We start from the raw sequence: 18,644 nt of genomic DNA, 5'->3' as shown, positions 1-18,644 counted from the left end.
ACCACCTACTTGTACAACTTTTATTTAACCTTCTTCTGATAACTAACGATTATGTCTCTTTCGGCACCCTCCATACCCACATACCTGTCGACGCGTCGATTTACGCACCCGCCTCTGTAAACCGGTGATCTCTCGTCTGGCTTTCCTTTTTGAAAAGACACCCAAAGCAGAGGTAAATTCGGGGAGTGGCCCATATATCCGCCGTGCAATTGCTAAAGATAGAGCTCAAACCACATAGTGCAATGTCTCTCAGAGCATCCATGAAGAACAGCAAAGACATGTCTTCCAACAGCTACGACAGTAATGCGTTATCGGACACAGAATCCGAGATTCCGGTATCCACAGCAGCAGATGACGGTGTTTCACATGTCAACCATCAGCTGAAAAGAAGATCATCGTCGATGTCTTCCATGTTCTCTCTCCACGAGGAACCATTACCACCTCCAGAAGAACATGAAATTCGTGCTTTTACCAACGACAATAGACATCTCTCCTTTGTGAGAAACTTGCACATGGCTGATTGCATCACCATGCTTAACGGCTTTTCCGGCTTTTACTCGATCATCTCGTGTCTTCGGTTCACGTTGACCTCCCAGCCCCACTACTTGCAGCGTGCGATCTTCTTTACCTTCCTCGGATTATTCTTTGACTTTTTCGACGGGAAGGTTGCTCGTTTGAGAAACAAGTCCTCCTTGATTGGACAGGAGTTGGACTCCTTGGCTGATCTTATCTCCTTCGGGGTGGCGCCTTCGGCTATCGCCTTCTGCTCCGGCATGCAAACCACTGCCGACGTGCTCAATTTGGTGTTCATGGTGTTGTGTGGTCTTGGGAGATTGGCTCGTTTCAACGTCACTGTGGCCAACATTCCAAAGGATCAGACGGGCAAGTCAAAGTACTTTGAAGGTCTCCCAATCCCAACCTCCCTCTGGTTGGTGCTCATGCTCTCCTACTTCATCAAAAGTGATCGCATTGGTGAGAACCTCCCTCTAGGACTTCTTTGGGAAGGTACTCCATATGAATGGCATCCACTCAGTGGTCTGTATTTACTGCAGGGTTGTTTCATGATCAGCAAGAGCATTCACATCAAGAAACCTTAGTTCTTCAAAAATTCCGCAATACGCTATCATATCCTCCTTTCTTTCCATCATGGCCTCCTGATATACCTCCTTTGTTCCTCCCATATATATGAATTTATGTTTATCTATATAAAACATCCAGTTATATTAACAATGCACATGGATCCTGGTTTTGCAGATCTATAGTGACCTATTCTACATAATTTACAGATTACCTAAATGGTTTGCGATGACGCACTTCCCATGATTCAGAACCCTTCTGTTGTCTTGGAAATTCAGAGGCCTCTTTTGTGCGTCGTTGTGGACCATTATTTGAACTTTTGACTCTGCTTCTAAAATCATCTCTTTTCGGTAGGTTCGTTTCTCGCAAACGCATAATATTCGTTAGCGTCTTCACTTCACTGGTGTCATTCTCACTTGACTCTGACATCGAATTATCTTCAAGGGACGGTACATTTTGTATTTTTGTGGCATAAGACAAATCCAAACCTTTCCCGTAAGATGTTTTTCCCTGTAGTTGTGTGGACTTAGCACTTCGATTTGTCGTAGCCCTTGCCATGAAAGTAGCATTCCTAGATCCCGCTCTCAAAAAGGTTCTCCCTCTTGGGTGGGGCTTGCTCACATTCCCTTTTTCTACGGTTCGTGCAGGCCGGGCTACTCGAGAATCCGGTTTTCTTGTGCTACTGTTTTGGAACCGTGAAAGGGATGGAGGGGGCATTGTGCTTTTGCGTCGCTGTTCTCGCACAATGGCGTTCCTCTTAACAAGTTCGACTTGCTTCTCAAGCTCCGCCACTTGGCCCTTCAAACGCTTGACCTCCTCTAACTTTACCAATGTAGCTGGCGTCACGTTTTCATTCAAGTTCACGCACCATGCATTCTGAAAGAGACCAAAAAGATAAGCTCCCAACGACTCGTTCAAGTCGACAACTGTGTCATTGATTTTCTTCAGCGAGCCAGTTTGTTTGTGTATTCCCCTCAAGGCGGAAACATATTCCGACGATCTGTGTTTATCAAAAAAAGGCATATCCTCTAGTGATGAGCCAACAGGCGGTATCTCTGGTTGTTCTCTCGTCACAGATTTGTCGAAAAGTTCAATCCTTTTTTCGAGCTCTTCTATATCATCATCGGTAGCCACACCGCCAACCGGCCTTTTTGAGTCGCTCGGTCCATAATGTCTTCTGTTCCCTGTTGTCAACCCCGAATCGGCAAACCTTCCTGATGACGGCCTGTCTGAGGATTTTCCGATGCTGTATTGTGATGGAAGCAGGATAGGCATCGGTAGTGGTGATTTTCCAGAGTATGGTGACGACAACGGATACCGCGTCGAGTGTGTGCGTTTTGGGGTGGTCGGAATCGTATCCTTGTTGGCACTCATTTTCTTCTCCTTATGCGGTGTTCCATTCACAGAACCCATGCTTGGATATGTGAGCCGATACAACGTATCTTTTGCTCCGTTAATAGAAAAGCGTGCATCGAGATGTGCGGTTGTAACAAAACATCAACACGAAAAAGTGATAAAACATGTCGAGGAAAAACAGAGCGATTTCCAAAATGGCTGAGACACTTCTCTCTGATCTCGAGCAAAACAGCTTTTTTATAGAGCTCCAAGAGAGGTGCCAATTCCTGGACAAAAATTTTTCTACTTGGATATACAGATGTATACTAATCTAGTTTCTGCAGTGTAGCTTCCCTGGACATATTGACGTCATTGAGAACGTCCTCCTTGTACCAGTTACTTATGCTCTTGGTCAGAGGTCCCATGGTGCCCTTGCCTATGAGCAACCCATCAATCTGCTTGACGGGGACCTGTGAAGCCATTGTTCCTGTACAGAAGGCCTCGTCTGCGGTGTAGACCTCAGTTAAGGTGAAGTTCATCTCTTTCACGACAACCCCGTGCTGTCTAGCCAGGTCAAGTACTTTCTGTCTCGTGATCCCGTGCATCTGGTTGTCCCGAGTAGGTGCCCACAACTCACCGCGGCGAACAATAAAGAAGTTAGTTGCATTGCACGTCTTGACGTACCCCTGGTGATCCAACATGAGGGCGCCGTCGGCGCCAGCGCTCTCGGCGGAGAGACTTGCCATCACGTCGGTGGCCTTGGAGAGGTGGTTCCACATCTCATCTTTCGTATCTGGAGAGCCTCTACGCACCCAAGAAGTCATCAACCGGATGCCTCCCTCGTACGGTGCCTTGGTCACCTTTTTGTACTCTGGGATGATGACGATCAACGATTTTCCGATGTTGACCTTTCTCGACTGGTACGGGGTGCTTTTGAGACCCCGTGTGCAAATCAACCGTAGGTGTACGTCGTCGCTCTCCGACATGCCGGGGTTAGCGTCAATCGTGTCGTAGATCAGCTGCAGAAGCTCCCGCTTGCTAACGCCTAGATCGATCCAGAGCGCATACGCCGTCTGGAAAAGCCTGTCCAGGTGTTCGTACGCGTACTGCACGTTTCCCCTTATGACCCTCAAGCCTTCCCAGACACCGTCTCCGACAAGCACCGAGGAATCGAATACCGATACCTTGGCTTCATTTCTTGCAAAAAGCTCGAACTTCAGACTGACTCCGTCCCGGATACCAATCTGGATGTTTTCGTTCCTCGGGTCCTCCACAAAAGCGTGGTCCCCATTCAACTGTTCCTTGTCCATGATTTGAGATACAAAACTTGTAGTACCTGGTACTGTTCTAGAATAGCAGCAGCAGCAACAGCGGTAACAACTACATCCTCAAGTTTTCTATAGCAAAAGTTACTTTACTACTCGACGGAAGCGGGTCTCGGAACTTCCGAGATCGAGGGAACCCACTACCACTACCATCACCTTTGTGCCATAGGCATCGGGTCTTGCCATGTCTTCCATTCTAATACAACGGCTTCCCGTCGTTGCTGCCCTTATTGTAGTCTATACCGAGTAGCCCCCTGTTTCTCCCCCTTTCTGTTGATGCTGTCCCCTCTTTGCCCCTCCCGCTGAAAAGTGTGGCGTCGGGGGTGTTTAGCCAGCCCGCTTCGCCTTCCCCGGAGACGTTTCTGCTAATAAAATGGATATCTTTGTTCAGAAACGTGAGCCTATTGATAGGGGAGTCTGTGGTACTGTTGGAAGCTAGATATACAGCAGAGCAGATGCTTATTTCACGGAGACTACTGAGTAGCAAATTAGCGTGGAAAGGAACTAGCCAGTTTACCAAGATCAGCTTCAGTAAAGCACGCAGATACAAAATGACAGACACCAAACTAAACAAGGACGAATCGGAGTGGAGGGCCATTTTGACGCCTGCCCAATTTGCTGTGCTCAGAGAAAAGGCGACGGAGAGACCGAACACGGGTGAGTACAACCATTTTGCAAAAGAGGGGGTGTACGACTGCGCCGGGTGTGGTCAGCCATTGTACCGGTCGACAACGAAGTTCGACTCGGGATGTGGCTGGCCAGCGTTCTACGAGGGCCTTCCTGGCGCCATAAAGACGGAGACAGACTCGAGCATGGGCAGAGTCCGGACAGAGATTATGTGCAGCAATTGCGGCGGCCACTTGGGCCATGTGTTCAAGGGGGAGGGGTTTAAGACTCCGACGGACGAGAGACACTGCGTCAACTCCATCAGTCTCAAGTTCAAGGAGAAATAACGGCGGCTAGCGCTGAGACATTTTTAACGCAGACGAAGTAACGAACAAAGAGGAGAATGCAACAAAAAGGCAAAACGCTAGTTGTATTAAATGAATATACGAGAAGTAGGGAAAAATGTAGACACTATTTGAGGTAGTCGTAGGAGTGGATGCCGACTCTCCATCCGTCTGGGTCGGTGACGGTGGCTGTGGCGGCCTCGATGTCTCTGTGAAGGAAGATAACCTGCCGGGAGGTCAATTCCTTGAGGAACTTCCCCGAGTCCTTGCAGGACACGGAGAAGTGGTCAAAGCCGACGACGGAGTCATCGTTGTGGTTGGTGCCGCCAAAGACGTAGTAGCCCTTGAAGGAGCTGTCGTTCTCAGTGCCCCAGTTGTGGGTCAACTCGATGATGGACTGTCTGCTGGCCTGCTCGACGCTCTGCTCCTTGCCCTCCGTGTAGCCCTCTGTGTGGTCATAACCGACAAAGTAAAGGGTGAACTGGGCGTCGGGGAACTCTCTCTTGGAGAAGAGCTTCATGCCAAGCACCCCCCGGTAGAACTCGAGGGAGCGGACCGGGTCCTTGACACGGACCATTGTGTGGTTCATTCTGTTTGAGGCGAGCTTGTAGCCCTCCTCCTTGTCGATGCCGTTCTCAATGAGCTCGACCCAGTACTGGTCTGGATCGAGGACAAACGCGATGTTCTTCTGTCTGCCGTCCTCCAGCTTCTTCTTGAACTCGACGCCCTGCGAGAGGAGGTGTTTCTGCGCCTCGGCGATGTTCGAGACGGCAAAGCACAAGTGGCCAAAGCCCTTGTATGGCTCGGTGTTCCCGTTGTGGATCTCTACCTTCGGCTTGGCGGCCTCTCCCTTCAACTGTCTCAACTCGATGACCCCGTCCCGCTGAGACACAGGGAGCCCTGCATCCGGGTGGCGCTTTGCGTCCACTGCCACAAACGCAGACGTGAATTTCTCCGTGCTCAGCTTGTGGATAACCGAGACGCCGAAGGCGTCTTCGTACCACTTCACGGACGCGTCAACGTCCGAGACGTGCAAGCAGCTTGTGTTTGTGATGAGTGACGTGTCTGACATTGCTGGTGCTTTCTCTGTCGTCGCAATTGATGCTGTGGTTATAGAGCACAAGCGAAAGAAGAAGAGCCAGACGCTGAAATGAACCGGAAGGGAACAGCAAAGTCGATTGAAGTGGACGATTTTCATTTTTGTCAGAGCCTCCTTCCTCCAGCACCTCCCTCTTTCCTCTCCCACTTTTTCCGCCGCCGGCGCTCCAGCCGGGGCCGGCGGTGAAAACGTCCGCTGCCCATGGTCCCGCCCGGCCCCCACAAATGCTTTTCCCACGGTCATTCCGTGGGAAAAAACTTCAGTTCTCCCACGGTCTCCTTCTTTTCCCCCCGCCAATCCCCTTTCCCCCGCCAGAAATGCCACTCCGCCGGCCACTTTCCCGCGACCCCGCCCGGGCAGGACTTGTTTGTCGTGGGGGGGGGGGGGGGGGGGGGGACGCTGACGTAACGCAACGACCATGCCAGTTTTCCCCCTGGCACGGCCGTTCTTTCGGAAAAGTGGCGGGGGCGGCGTTTCGATAAGAAAAAAGTCGGGAGGGGAAAAAAGACGGTGTCATAGGCCGAGAAAGACAGAAGAACGGCCAGAAAGACACGGAGAAGGAGGTTGGATGGGAAAAGCGGTTGGAAAAGGGTTTGGCGGATCACAGACAAGAAATGAGCAGAAACTTGAGCTACACAGAGCCTGTGCCGCTGGAAGGAGGAATGAAAGTCGGCAGAAGAGCATCTGGAATGCAGCAACAACAACAAAAAGCGCCAAAACAGACTGCTTACAGTGTCAGGGTAAAGGGGCCGTCCAACTTCGAGGTATTCAACGCGTGCGTGAACGACCTCACCGGTAAGGACAAGCTTGCGAAGGTGGTGCTTTACACCATCCGACTTTTGTCCACTGTCCACAACGTGCACGGCCTGGGTAATCCGGCTGTCGCCCGCTCGGTGAGGTCGGCCCTGGTCATGGGGAAGGAGACGCTCTCCGCCGACAACAGCTTTGTACTCAACACGTCGCAGACGGCTCTCTGTGACGAAAACGAAGGCCGGGGCTTTTCTGCGTTCGGGTCGGTGCTGCGGCTGCTGGCGAAAGTGCTTTTGCGTCCGTCGAACGCGTTGTCGGCAACAAAACTGGAAAGAGGGCTGCTGGTGTTTTTGGCGTTCGTCGTGGAAAAGCTGTCGGGCTTGATGGCCGGGTTGAGCGTCTACAGACATCTCATGCGTGCCGGAACGATTCCGTTCAGGGTGTGGAAGTTTTCCAACCACATCCGGCACAGTCTCCGCCTCTTGCTGGACCGATCCAAGCTCGACGGCCCAGCGACACGCGTGCAGCGGGTGCTAAACTACTGGACGACAAAGGACATGATCTCGCAGATGGCAAACTTCTGGTATGCCATCTCCGACGAGCTCATGCTCGTGTTCAGATTCAACATCTTGCTTGACGGGAAACACGGAGGCGGCGCGTTCACCAGCGCCCTCTACTCGTGGGCAGAGGACCAGGAGCTCTACTCGTGGATGGCCACCATCCTATTGGGGCTTAACAACGACTGGAACAAGTGGATTTTGCTCAAGGACGAGCAGTCCCGCATAATATTGAACCAGAAGGTGAGGGCCAGAACGAGGAGGATAGTTGGAGACTTGAAGCGGAACAACCGCATGGCGCAATCCAGAGACTTGGATCCCGAAGAGGAAGACTACGACGACGAAAAAGATGCAGGAGGAGACCTGACGTTGTCCTATGTCGACCAACTTGACCAGAACAGGAAAAACATCACCACTGTCCAGATCAACGCCATACGGCTCTCCTGCGATCTGGTGTTCGATGCGCAGTACATCTTCCAATGGAACATGTACAAGCCTTTCCACGTTTCCCTCGGGTTGCTGAGTGGTGCTCTTGGTCTCTACAATTTGTGGAGAGACCAGAAGGACCGGCTGACCCAGAAGGCTGTTTTAGCTGCCATAGAAGCAGAGGCTGCCATCGAAGCAGAAGCTATTGTGGCGGACGCATGATGTTAAGAGTAGTATGTAGTAGATTCGGTCATTATAGAATGTATAGGTCTGTGGCTAATAACGAAACGTATGGAATGTACGAGAGAGGGGAGAGGGAGAGGGAGAGGGAGAGAAACGCAATCACATTAACACACCCTTGGTAGAAGGTACGTCATTGCTACCTGTAGGGGTCATGGCGTCTCTGATTGCAACAGCTAGAGCCTTGAACGCACTCTCACTACGGTGATGGTCGTTCCGGCCTCTAATGCAGTCCACGTGCATCGTCACTCTAGCGGAAGTCGCAAAGCTTTCCAAGACATGCTCGATCATTTCGCAGCTCAAGTCGCCGATCTTCTCTCTCTTCAAACCAAGCTCGACCACTGCATATGGTCTGTTGCTAAAGTCGACGACAGCACGACTCAAGGCTTCGTCGAGCGGTGCATATGCGCTTCCAAACCGCTTCACACCTCTGATAGGCCCATGCGACGTAAGGGCTGAGTGGAAAGCCTCTCCGAGTGCAATCCCAACATCCTCAGAAGTGTGGTGGTCGTCGATGTGCAAGTCACCGATACACTCGATAACAAGGGACCACCCAGAGTGTTTAGCCAACGCATGTAACATGTGGTCCAAAAATCCGATCCCCGTGTGAATCGAAATGACCTGTGCCTTTGCATCTGCAGCAGGTGGATATGTCTTCTGTAGAATAGATGATGGGAGTTCAATGGCACCTCCCTTCAAGGAGATGGCTACCTGAATCTTAGTTTCATTGGTGATTCTTTTGATGTATGCCGTGTGTTTGCGCACGACGCCCTCGGCGGCAGAGTCATCCTCCAGCTTGTGTTTCTTCCGTGCAACTTCTGTAACAGACATATTTATTTTTCGATGGATAGCAAGAAATGTTAAACAGATGAAGTGTATTGCACAGATAAAGAGAAAGATAGAGTTTGATTTGAAGTTGAAGATAAAGTCAGTCATGAAGTTCGGAAGCGTTGTCGCTCTCTTCCAGAGTTTTTTCTCCAGGTGCGAGCGGTTTTATTCTTCCCATTTGTAATAATTGTTCAATTCTTCTTCATCTTGATTGAGAAAACGGGAAACATCGGAAAAGGTAAAAACATAAACGCACAACAACAGACACACGCCATGTTGAGAAACATCATCTCCAAACGTGCATTCCATGCTGCCACCCGCTTGCAAATCGCTAAGCCGGCCGCCGACGCTGTTCCGATCGACAGAACTGCCTCTCCAAACGGTTACATCCAGGGCAAGCCTGTCAAGAACTTTTACGTTGACGAAGAAACCAACGAAGTCGTTATTCGTGTCCAGCCTCTCCAGCGTGAGGGCGAATCTATCGAACAGTTGAGAAAAAGATTGGTTTACCAGAGCAGAAAGAGGGGTATCTTGGAGACTGACTTATTACTCTCGAGATTTGCTAAGAAGCACTTAGACACACTCACCAAGGAGCAACTTGAGGAGTACGACAAGCTCCTTGATGAACTCGACTGGGATATATATTACTGGGCCACAAAGAATTTTGAGATCACACCTCTACCAGACAGATGGGAAAACTCCGAAGTCCTGAGAATTCTACAAGAAGACGCAAAAAACAAAGAGAAGGAGATTTTAAGAATGCCTGCCTTGGGTTAGCTTACTTGGCGACGATATTATATTCGCTTTATACACTAATCCCTTTACGTATACATATATAAGACGCTTATATATATATAATGACTGAATTATGAAGACGCAAAATGTGAAAGAGTTAAATTATATCAGAATGAAAAAATTCACATAGGAGTTTTAACCACATCTTCATCTCCGAGTTCTTCCTTCAGCTCGTTAAGTTTGTCGTTGATGTTCACCTGCTCTGCAGCCTTCCTCATCTGTTCAAACTTTTTCTCGTTCTCAGCTAACTCTTCAAATTGTTTTTCGTTATCTAACAACGCCTGGATCCCAATTACCCCACACTCGTTGAATCTCTCAAGTAACTCTTCTGCTTCGTCAATTGGGATCGTTGCAAACACCTTGTTCACTTCGTCGAGACTTCCAGTACCAAGTGCCTGCTTCATTTTCTCAGGCAGCTTCTCATATATTTCGTACTCTTTAGTACCCTTAGCAGGAACGTTGACAATCAATTCTGAGTTCGGATCTACTGACCTTAACTGGATCTGTTCAACGCCTTCATCATACTCCCCCTCGCCATGAGCTTGCTCCTCCTCTTGTTCCTTCTTAATGATTTCACATCTATTTTTAACATGCTCGATCATACGGTGACACTCTTGCTCGTAGGCAATTTTGCCCGGTGTGTTGTCCATTTCGAGCTGGCTGAAGAGCTGTTTCACGTATTGTAGTCTTACGTCTCTAGGCATCTGGGGATTTGGTGGGTTTTCCAAAAGATCGGCACTGAACTGTAGAAGCATACTTTTGTTAATAGTCCTCTTTGCCAAATCTGCATCACCATTCAACTGGAAGTCGAATGCCTTCATGAGCAACGCATCTTTCTGGTGTGTGCATGCAATGAACGGGTGTTCCAGAAGATACGCCCCACACGCCTTCGTGGTTGGCAATTGACTGAAATCGATTGTTTCCTGCAACAATTCCAAGTCGCCGAGCTCTGAAATAGGTTTAGATGGCTTTTTCTCCACCACTTTTTCAGCGTGTGGAGAATTGATCGTCTCTACCGACTTGGCATTGGCGGTGGAGCTAGGAGTACTTGACTTGGTAGGCTCAGAGGATGAAGCTGCAGGTGAGGCCTCGGACTTCGATTTATTGATAAAAGAGGTATTCCAGCCGTCGTGAATGTCATCGCTAGTGATGTGGCTGTACTTCTCTTGATCAAACTCCTTTAACTTTGGGTCAATCTGTGCCAAAACAGCCTCAATCTTTTCTCTGTGTTCCTCAACCTTCTTCCGAATGTTGGTTCCACTTACATCTGCGTTCTCCTTCTTCAAATCCGTTTCAATTTGCGTGAATAAGTCCTCCACCATCTCGTTATACGTTGGTGAATCCTCTGCTTGGGCTTCTAGAGTGCATCTCTCAGTCTTATCGAAACGCTCATCAAGAAACTTGCTTCTTTCCTTCTCTGACCCCAGCTGGGTGTCGGTGAACTCGGCCAACATCTTGTCGACCCTCTTGTTCAACTGTGTGTACATCTCCTTCTGGACTTGCAATCCCTTGATCTGCTGTTCTCTCTGCGTCCGCTTTTCATGGATGTCTCTTTGCTTCCAGCGGATGAATGAGTTTTTGTCAACGTTAGGATGCACCTCGACGTCTGAGTCGTCCGAAAGTTCCAACTTGTCCCACTTTGAGTAATCAATTGCCATGCTGTGAGTTCTGTTACCGAATGCTTTACTATAAAGTGTCCCTTTTATGTTCTATCTACTGCTCCATGTGATGGGGGCAGCACTATAAGTCAGAGTGCCGTCCTTCTTCAGAGTCATATATCGTGTCTCTCGCGCCCTCACGATTCTTTCCCAGGGAAGATCTCTGAGCCAAGTGCAGTTGTTGTTGCCACTAGAAGCTTCTGGAAGGAAGGATAGACTTATAAAAGAGGAATACCGGCCAGGGCCATTGACCTTACAATACCTAGGATTGTAAACTACCAACATGTCTTTTAGCAACACACCTCGAGTGAGATCTTCGCTCTCCAAACAGACAGAGCTGCCATTATACGACGCTGAACAGAACAATGCAGAAAATGATGCCCAACAAAGTGACCAGAGCCACGTGAAGAAGGAAGATGACGACGAGGAGGAGTCTTGGGAACAGTCGCATTCCAATACACAGTCAAAGGAACAGAAGGAGCCGGACAGGAAACGCAAGGACAACATCAACCACAAAATAGGAGAGCTCCTTGAGCTCATCCCTCCGTCTTTCTTTGCTGATGTGAGCGAGAAGAACTCGGGCACGAAAGATGGCAAGCCGAACAAGGGCCAGATTCTTAGCAAGAGTGTTGACTACATCACCTGGCTTCAGAACGAGATAGACATTCGGAACAGGCACGAGGTAGAGCTGACCCTGATGCTTCAGCTCTCTCCCCACAACAGACATACTGTCGCGGAGGAAATGTTAGCGAAAATCGGTGTGGGTCCCCTTGCGGAGGAGTAAGTGAAAATTTTATCTGAGACCGATTCCTGTTTCTTTCACAGCGGCTAGGAGAATTTACTTTTGCTGCTGAAAAGATACACAGGGTGACGATAACACTACCGCCGGATCAATAATGAAGAGTCCAATTACTGCTGTCCCTTCCGTGGGGAATTTTCTTGTGGTGTCAAATATCTTGAGACCGGGAAGAAACGAAATCTGCATCCAGCAGCTCGAACAGCAAGACGAATCCAACACACAGACTCAACCAGCATACAACTCGAATATTGAGTTCCAGAATGACGAATCTGTATCTAACTTCAAATGGATAAGGCAAGAAAACGAACCAGCTTCTGCAGCTGCATCTGCTGCGTCTACAAGGAAAAGAAGAAACTCAGATTCATGCTCAGTACCAGGAAACACAGAAAGGTTCACCGACTACTTGGTGGTCCTTCTTGCAACTGGAGAGATCCTCATATACTCCACTTTCACCAAGGAATTTGTAAACAAGATTTCTACGGAGACTCCATTTTCAGCAATCGAAGTGATTAATAAGCTGGGACACTCGAAGAAGGCATTGTACAATTACGACTACGATCTTATTGCGTTTGACGCAACCTCCTCATCTCTTAAATACTTTTCTTCGAATTCTCCTCAGTTGGTGAACTCAGTACAGTTCAAGCATGACAATGCCATCTCGTGCATTCTTTTCAATACTTCTATCCTTGACCCTAAGTCTACTTCCAACGTTGAACTCATCTTGGCCTCAAAGTCGGCATTATATTTACTAGATCAAAGTCATGAGGTTGTGAAGATCATAGATATAACACTCGATGCTTCAAATACTGCATCACCTACTCTTGCTTCGTCACCAGCCAAGGGGAAGGCCTCTAAACCCAAATCCAAGTCTAAAACAGCTAATAATAATACCAGTGAGTTGGTAGAGCCTTCTTCGTCTTTGTTCTCATCGTCCCCAGTCATGAAGATGATGAAAAACGGGACTTTTTTATATATTGTTCGGGTAGACAGCCCAACTATTCAAATCGTTGATATTGATGCAAAGGAAACCAATTCTTTTAGGTCTATAACGGCATCAAACAATATTACCGACGTGTCTTTGCTCAATATAAACAAATCAGTGTTACTCTCAGCAACTTTGGTTGACGGATCCATTGAACTGTTTCATGATAAAGGTGAATCCAGCTTTGCTAAATTGGAAATAGAAGGAGGGAGTGATGTTGGCAGATTCGTCGGTTTGCTGAACTCGAGTAATGTCATCGATGGAGTTTACAAAGGAATTTGGTACGACAATTTCAACGTCCAAATTACCGATTTTGAATTTGAAAACATCTCAAAGCTCAGCGGTACAATTACAATTAGTGTCACTGAATTGGCTGAGCCAACTGATGAAATCATAGATTTGGGAGAAGACGAAGAAGACGATACGGATGATGTAAAAGCCAAAGCTAGTAGTGATGACAATGCTAATGAAGCACAGCAAGAAAATGTTGAAGCTTTGGCTAGAAATGACGACGCAGAAGTAACTATGGAGGAGAAGGTGAAAGACTACAAATGTGGAGAATTGACACAGATAACAGAATTAATAAAGCCAAGGCTGGTGCATAAGAAGCACGACGATGTTTACGACAAGGAGTTGGCCCAGATTCTATCACAGAATACCGACTATGCCAAGTCTGTAGTTTACTTGCTCTCGGCACAAGACTCCACGGTTATGTTTTCAAAGATAGCGTTCATCATCTCCCAATACCAACACCAGCCGTTGAACCAGGGATTTGACTTTGTCCGCAGCATAAAAGAGTGGTTGAAGTGGCTTCTAGTTTTGCGGGGTTCTGTGTTAGCAGAGGATGACGAATCTGTCGGATGGTTGAGACTCTTACAGTCCGATTTCAAGCAGGAAGCAAGGTCGTTGAATGGGATGATTAAGTTGACCGGTAAGTTGAGCCTGTTGAAAGACCAACTCACGGTGCGTAAGGAAATGATGAGAAGAAAGGCCGACGGAGACGAAGAAGAGGAAGCTGTCGACACGGATGCCATTGATGAGACTACTTTTGCTGAAGACGCCACCAGCAGCGTTGTGCTCGACGGGGAGGGCGGCTTTGAAGATGAAGAGGAAGAAGACAATGACAATGAGGAAGAAAATAACGGAGAGTGAAGGAAACGGTGCCGCGGTCTGGGGCCGAGGGTAGCTTTTCCTTGCCGAAGATGAAAAAAGCAAGACACAAAAAATTTTTTCCACTGTGTTGTAGTATCGTCTTCTGTTCGGGTAACGTGTATCGATCGCCACGTCCGTCTTGCTGGCCATTTCCCAGCTACAGTCGCATTTATATACTCGTGCTTATTCGGTCTTTAACCTGTCTTTTGCACAGTCTTAGAGCCACTAGTCAGATTTTATAATAACATCATTACAACCGCCACCATGTCTTCCGACGATAAGCTCTACATCTCCTACAACTGTGTACATAAATTATGTCAAAAGGCCGCCACCGAGATTCTCTCTACCATCGGTAAGCCAGATGTTATCGTCGCCATCGGTGGAGGTGGATTTATTCCATCCAGAATTATACGTACCTTTTTGAGACAAACCGGAGAAAAGAACATCCCCATCCAGGCCATCGGATTGTCTTTATATGAAGACCTGGGTATGGGAGCAGATGCCATTGGTAAAGAAGTTATTCGTACTCAATGGTTGGATTTTGGGGCTCTTGCACAGCATTTTGATTCTCTCATCGGTAAGAATATTTTAATTGTTGACGAGGTGGACGACACCAGAACAACTTTACATTATGCTCTGACCGAGTTGTACCAAGACATTCAAGAAAACGCTGAAAAGTTGGGTAAAGACATGGGTAATACCAAATTCTCTATTTTTGTTGTCAACAACAAGCTCAAGCCAAAGAGAGCAGAATTGAACAAGGATCTTATGAACGGTGGCATTTATTTATCTGGTGAAGACGTTGAAGACAGATGGATTGCTTACCCTTGGGAATCCAGCGATATCGACACTCACACCGAACTCGCCATAAAACAAGGCAACAATTAATCTTGGTCATTACCCTTTTTCAAATTTTTTTTCTTATCTATCATTAGTTCATCAGCAAAGTATATACAGTTACATTCTTCATTCATGTTTTAAATTTATAAACGTTAGTAATATTTTGAGTCATTGCTCAATATTCAGATAGTAATACTGACATCGTGTTATTTGTTGGAACTTATCTTATCTATCTTTTCTTGCATGTCAACCATTTGCTGAACTTGCTGTCGTAACATATCCTTCAAATCCTCAACATCGGCAGTAAGTTCGCCAACACGCTCTTCTTTCTCTCCAAGTAAAATCAAAACACGCTCGTAGTTCTTCTGAAGTTTGCTGACTTCTGCCTCTTTGGCTGTAACTTCGTCACGTACTAGCTGTACCTGACTGTTATCTTGGATCAAGCGTACAATTTCTTCACTAGCTGCATCTTTCTCACGCTCTAATGTCTTTGTTTCGTCCTTTAGAGTGGTAACTTCAAGTTCCAACATCCTGATATGCGCACTCAACTTTTTTATTAATTGAATATTCAATCCTCCACCACTGCCGATGTTCGGTGTATCTGTTCCGCCATTCAGTGTACTTACACGCTCACTTTCAGCATCCATTCCTAGTGGAATGTCATCATTCAACGATGCCAAATCCTGCGAAGCGTTGTTTATAGACGGTGACTCCAGTAAGAATGGAGTGGTCCCACTAACACCACCAGATATTAACTCGTTATTTGCCCCAGACGTAGTGTTAATACCTAGCGGTTGTTGTTGCATATCATTGCTGTTAAAGGATATAGTGGAGTTTTGATGTCTCAGTATCTTATCCTGAGCAGACATCGAAGCCATGCCATTCAATTTGTGTATAGAGAAAGAAGAATTGGACGTAGAGAGTCTAGGGGTAGTTGATGATTCGCCTACAGATATAGAAAATCTTTTGCTTGAAGTAGAGCGTCCCATTGTTGAATTATTCATTGCCTTCATATGGTTGAGCGAAGAAGATGACGATAAATCTTGTAGATAAAAGGAATTTTGATTCATATGCTGTGATGAGGTAAAATCGTTGGTACGTAGTTTTAGTGATGATTCTAGTCCTTCTTTCTCTTCTTCTAGCGTTTGTACTTTCTTTTCAAAGCTTTCCTTTTCCTTCGCAAATTCTTCCTTCAATTGCTCGATATTGTCTTCAAGTGTCTGGTTCGCAGTCATCAGAGAAGCGTTCTTTTTCTTCAAAAGATTAACTTCAAAAACAAGGTTACTCTCAAGCTCTTGTAGCTCGCTATTAGAGGTTGATTTTTGTTTTAGATCATTACTCAATACCTTTATCTTCTTCGAGTAAACAATGTTTGTCTTCCTTAAATCTTCCAGTTGAACCTCAAAGTTCGAGATTTTTTTCAAATACGAGCTTTCAATCAATTTCCAGTTTTCCTTTGCTTGGTCGTACTGCGACTGAAGCATCTCCATATCTTCCGTTGATTTATCAGTAGGAATTGTACTTTCGCTTTGGAACCTGAGAGCTTCAATCTTTTGTCCAAGTCTTTTAATTTCAGCTTCACTTTCTCGAGCAACATCAGAGCATTTTGCCTTCTCGTCTCTCAATTGACCTTCTAAATCCGAAATCAGTGTATTTTTCTCTTCGCTTGTTTGGTTATATAACGCATTCAATTTTTCATACTTCTCTAGAATTTTAGAATGTGCTGTACGTTCTTCTTTTAGTTCTGCCAAAGCTTTTTCTAATTGAACATCCAATTTGCTAAATTTGATCTCTTTCAACTCATCCGTTAAACTCTCGTTAGCACGAACAAGAGAATCATATTTGGTCCTAAGTGTTTGCAAAGCCAATTTTTCCTCAACCAAAGCTCTTTCATTATCTTCAAAATCAACTACTTTCTTGTCCAGAAGTTCGACCTTATGATTTAACTCTTCTGTGCTCTTCTCATACTGCTCCACGTCTTCTTCGAGCTCTGCTTCTCTTATTTTCATCTTCTTAAGCGATTGATTCAGAGCAAGTTCCTTTTTGGATAGCTTGTTGCCTTCTTCAATCAACTCATTTATTTGTTGTTCTTTCTCTTCTAACTTCTTTAACAACTCACTTTCAGTACTGGAAAGTGATACCGGCTTCGCCTTTTTCACTGATGACAATTCATTCTCAAGTTTACTGATTCTCGTCACGTAGCTTTTTGAATTATTATCAATTAATTTGGCAACGTAAACCTTAAGGTGGCTAACCAGCTGATCTCGCTGACCAGCCAATTCCGCAGGAATCATTCGATAAAGATCTTCCAAGTCATAATCCACCGCGGCAGTGTTACTTTGCTGCACGATGGTCGAAGAGCTGCTCTTTTCATCTGCTATAGTATCAGATGCTGCCTCCTTTTGCTTGTCTTCTCCTATTAGTTTCCTTTTAGGTTTTGGTTCGTTTTTACTCTTTTTTTGAGCAGCTAAGGCTAACCTTTCTTGTAAAGACAGTTTCTTTTTTTTTTCCCCCGTTTTCTCAGTAGCTAAAATAGAAGGTGTAGAAGTCGGCTGCTCTATGATCTGAATCTCCTTCGTAATCTCTGGGTTTTGTAACATGTTGTCAACCTCTGAATCCTTTTCTACCTTCTCAGAGGGATTCGGCTTTTCCAAAGGTTGTTGTGTTTGCGCATTGGTCACGGATTCAACGTCGGCCTCTGTAGAAAAAGGTGTTGTATTCACCTCGCCACTTTCTTCGTCCATTGGTCCGATGATGGCTGAGTATATGTGTGACTACGAATGCCAGCCAATCTCTCAAGTGGTCTATATGTATTACGTGAATAAATATTACTTAAAGCCATAATTAGCACAGAGTGATCTATTCTCCCGATTTAACTGTTGTCTTTCGAGCGCGTAGATAACTCCATCCGGGTCGACGGGTCGACGTTTTGCGTGTCTTATCACTATGAGGCCTATCCAGTCAAATTGAAATGGGAATGCACATTGAGGAAAAGATAAGCATCGAAATCATTATTTTTCATCAAAGATCTAGAAAGTGCCATCCGGCTTTTTTCTCAAGTACTTGCAGTGAGGCTACCGTAACGTTAAATTGAAAACCTCAGGGGTGGGAGAAGTGCGATCTGGCTACCAAGTCAAAAAGTGAATGCTTAGTTGTCATGCATTTATGATACTTGAAACTTTTTAATATGCTACTGGTTTTGATAGTGACAGGTAGTACTATTGAAATAGCGTTGTAAAGTTCATATTATTCAAAGTGTATTATAAGCTATAGTAAGATTACATAAGCAACTTAAAAATAAATCAAATATGTTTCTCTGCAAAGAACTTTAATCCGTCCAAACTTTTTTCCAAGATTATATGTTCTCAAAATGAATTGTTAGCAAATATCAATTATACATTTATATGTGTTGTAATCTAGCTATTCTATTATGAATATCCATAGTATATTGTTCACTTTATATTATAGTTGTTGCTTATTAATATATAACTAATATAACTAGCCTACAAACTAATATTCTCAAACATAAATACAAGGGACAAACCTCTTGTATTTATACACTTACACCTTCGGTTAAACTTGCCATTATTCATTTATCATGGCGGCTAACTTTCCAGTTTTAGATTACTTAAGATGCCTTATCATGATAAGACTCTTATCTCTTATCACTCAATCCTTATTGGCCTCGGCATCTTATCTCAACCCTAAGATACCTTATCATGATAAGATTCTTATCTCTTATCCCTCGATCATGATTGGCTTCGGCATCTTATCTCAACACCCCACCATAATCTAAACACTTGTAGATATGTTCGACATTCCAGCTAGACC

At 45.9% G+C, this 18,644-nt stretch overlaps 13 protein-coding genes across 13 annotated transcripts; 7 read left to right on the top strand and 6 right to left on the bottom strand.

The window, feature by feature from the left end:
- Window positions 1-242: 242 nt before the first annotated feature.
- PICMEDRAFT_73147 (hypothetical protein) lies at window positions 243-1,097 on the top strand (the record flags this gene model as incomplete). Its single annotated transcript, XM_019164397.1, has 1 exon — window positions 243-1,097. One exon carries the CDS (start codon window positions 243-245, stop codon window positions 1,095-1,097), a length of 855 nt encoding a protein of 284 aa, XP_019016744.1.
- Window positions 1,098-1,287: 190 nt separating this feature from the next.
- Window positions 1,288-2,490, bottom strand: PICMEDRAFT_73146 (hypothetical protein; the record flags this gene model as incomplete). The annotated part of the gene is made up of 1 exon (XM_019164396.1): window positions 1,288-2,490. One exon carries the CDS (start codon window positions 2,488-2,490, stop codon window positions 1,288-1,290), a length of 1,203 nt encoding a protein of 400 aa, XP_019016743.1.
- A 248-nt stretch (window positions 2,491-2,738) lies between these two features.
- PICMEDRAFT_73145 (hypothetical protein) lies at window positions 2,739-3,722 on the bottom strand (the record flags this gene model as incomplete). The annotated part of the gene is made up of 1 exon (XM_019164395.1): window positions 2,739-3,722. The coding sequence occupies one exon, from the start codon at window positions 3,720-3,722 to the stop codon at window positions 2,739-2,741; it is 984 nt and encodes a 327-aa protein (XP_019016742.1).
- A 566-nt stretch (window positions 3,723-4,288) lies between these two features.
- PICMEDRAFT_59286 (hypothetical protein) lies at window positions 4,289-4,690 on the top strand (the record flags this gene model as incomplete). The annotated part of the gene is made up of 1 exon (XM_019163354.1): window positions 4,289-4,690. The coding sequence occupies one exon, from the start codon at window positions 4,289-4,291 to the stop codon at window positions 4,688-4,690; it is 402 nt and encodes a 133-aa protein (XP_019016741.1).
- Window positions 4,691-4,814: 124 nt separating this feature from the next.
- Window positions 4,815-5,759, bottom strand: PICMEDRAFT_73143 (hypothetical protein; the record flags this gene model as incomplete). The annotated part of the gene is made up of 1 exon (XM_019164394.1): window positions 4,815-5,759. The coding sequence occupies one exon, from the start codon at window positions 5,757-5,759 to the stop codon at window positions 4,815-4,817; it is 945 nt and encodes a 314-aa protein (XP_019016740.1).
- Window positions 5,760-6,400: 641 nt separating this feature from the next.
- Window positions 6,401-7,741, top strand: PICMEDRAFT_73142 (hypothetical protein; the record flags this gene model as incomplete). Its single annotated transcript, XM_019164393.1, has 1 exon — window positions 6,401-7,741. The coding sequence occupies one exon, from the start codon at window positions 6,401-6,403 to the stop codon at window positions 7,739-7,741; it is 1,341 nt and encodes a 446-aa protein (XP_019016739.1).
- A 120-nt stretch (window positions 7,742-7,861) lies between these two features.
- PICMEDRAFT_59283 (hypothetical protein) lies at window positions 7,862-8,590 on the bottom strand (the record flags this gene model as incomplete). Its single annotated transcript, XM_019163353.1, has 1 exon — window positions 7,862-8,590. The coding sequence occupies one exon, from the start codon at window positions 8,588-8,590 to the stop codon at window positions 7,862-7,864; it is 729 nt and encodes a 242-aa protein (XP_019016738.1).
- A 435-nt stretch (window positions 8,591-9,025) lies between these two features.
- PICMEDRAFT_22857 (hypothetical protein) lies at window positions 9,026-9,358 on the top strand (the record flags this gene model as incomplete). The annotated part of the gene is made up of 1 exon (XM_019162281.1): window positions 9,026-9,358. A coding segment is annotated over one exon (333 nt), but the record flags the coding sequence as incomplete, so codon positions are not given.
- A 146-nt stretch (window positions 9,359-9,504) lies between these two features.
- PICMEDRAFT_73139 (hypothetical protein) lies at window positions 9,505-11,040 on the bottom strand (the record flags this gene model as incomplete). The annotated part of the gene is made up of 1 exon (XM_019164392.1): window positions 9,505-11,040. The coding sequence occupies one exon, from the start codon at window positions 11,038-11,040 to the stop codon at window positions 9,505-9,507; it is 1,536 nt and encodes a 511-aa protein (XP_019016736.1).
- A 283-nt stretch (window positions 11,041-11,323) lies between these two features.
- On the top strand, window positions 11,324-11,824 carry PICMEDRAFT_73138 (hypothetical protein; the record flags this gene model as incomplete). The annotated part of the gene is made up of 1 exon (XM_019164391.1): window positions 11,324-11,824. The coding sequence occupies one exon, from the start codon at window positions 11,324-11,326 to the stop codon at window positions 11,822-11,824; it is 501 nt and encodes a 166-aa protein (XP_019016735.1).
- Window positions 11,825-11,936: 112 nt separating this feature from the next.
- Window positions 11,937-13,973, top strand: PICMEDRAFT_73137 (hypothetical protein; the record flags this gene model as incomplete). The annotated part of the gene is made up of 1 exon (XM_019164390.1): window positions 11,937-13,973. The coding sequence occupies one exon, from the start codon at window positions 11,937-11,939 to the stop codon at window positions 13,971-13,973; it is 2,037 nt and encodes a 678-aa protein (XP_019016734.1).
- A 264-nt stretch (window positions 13,974-14,237) lies between these two features.
- On the top strand, window positions 14,238-14,861 carry PICMEDRAFT_73136 (hypothetical protein; the record flags this gene model as incomplete). Its single annotated transcript, XM_019164389.1, has 1 exon — window positions 14,238-14,861. The coding sequence occupies one exon, from the start codon at window positions 14,238-14,240 to the stop codon at window positions 14,859-14,861; it is 624 nt and encodes a 207-aa protein (XP_019016733.1).
- A 158-nt stretch (window positions 14,862-15,019) lies between these two features.
- On the bottom strand, window positions 15,020-17,557 carry PICMEDRAFT_73135 (hypothetical protein; the record flags this gene model as incomplete). The annotated part of the gene is made up of 1 exon (XM_019164388.1): window positions 15,020-17,557. One exon carries the CDS (start codon window positions 17,555-17,557, stop codon window positions 15,020-15,022), a length of 2,538 nt encoding a protein of 845 aa, XP_019016732.1.
- Window positions 17,558-18,644: the final 1,087 nt, after the last annotated feature.

Source organism: Pichia membranifaciens (assembly GCF_001661235.1).
Source record: "Pichia membranifaciens NRRL Y-2026 unplaced genomic scaffold PICMEscaffold_4, whole genome shotgun sequence".
NCBI classification, from domain to species: Eukaryota; Fungi; Ascomycota; class Pichiomycetes; order Pichiales; family Pichiaceae; genus Pichia; species Pichia membranifaciens.
Note: the sequence above shows the minus strand (reverse complement) of the source record. Positions and strands in the feature narration are given on the sequence as shown.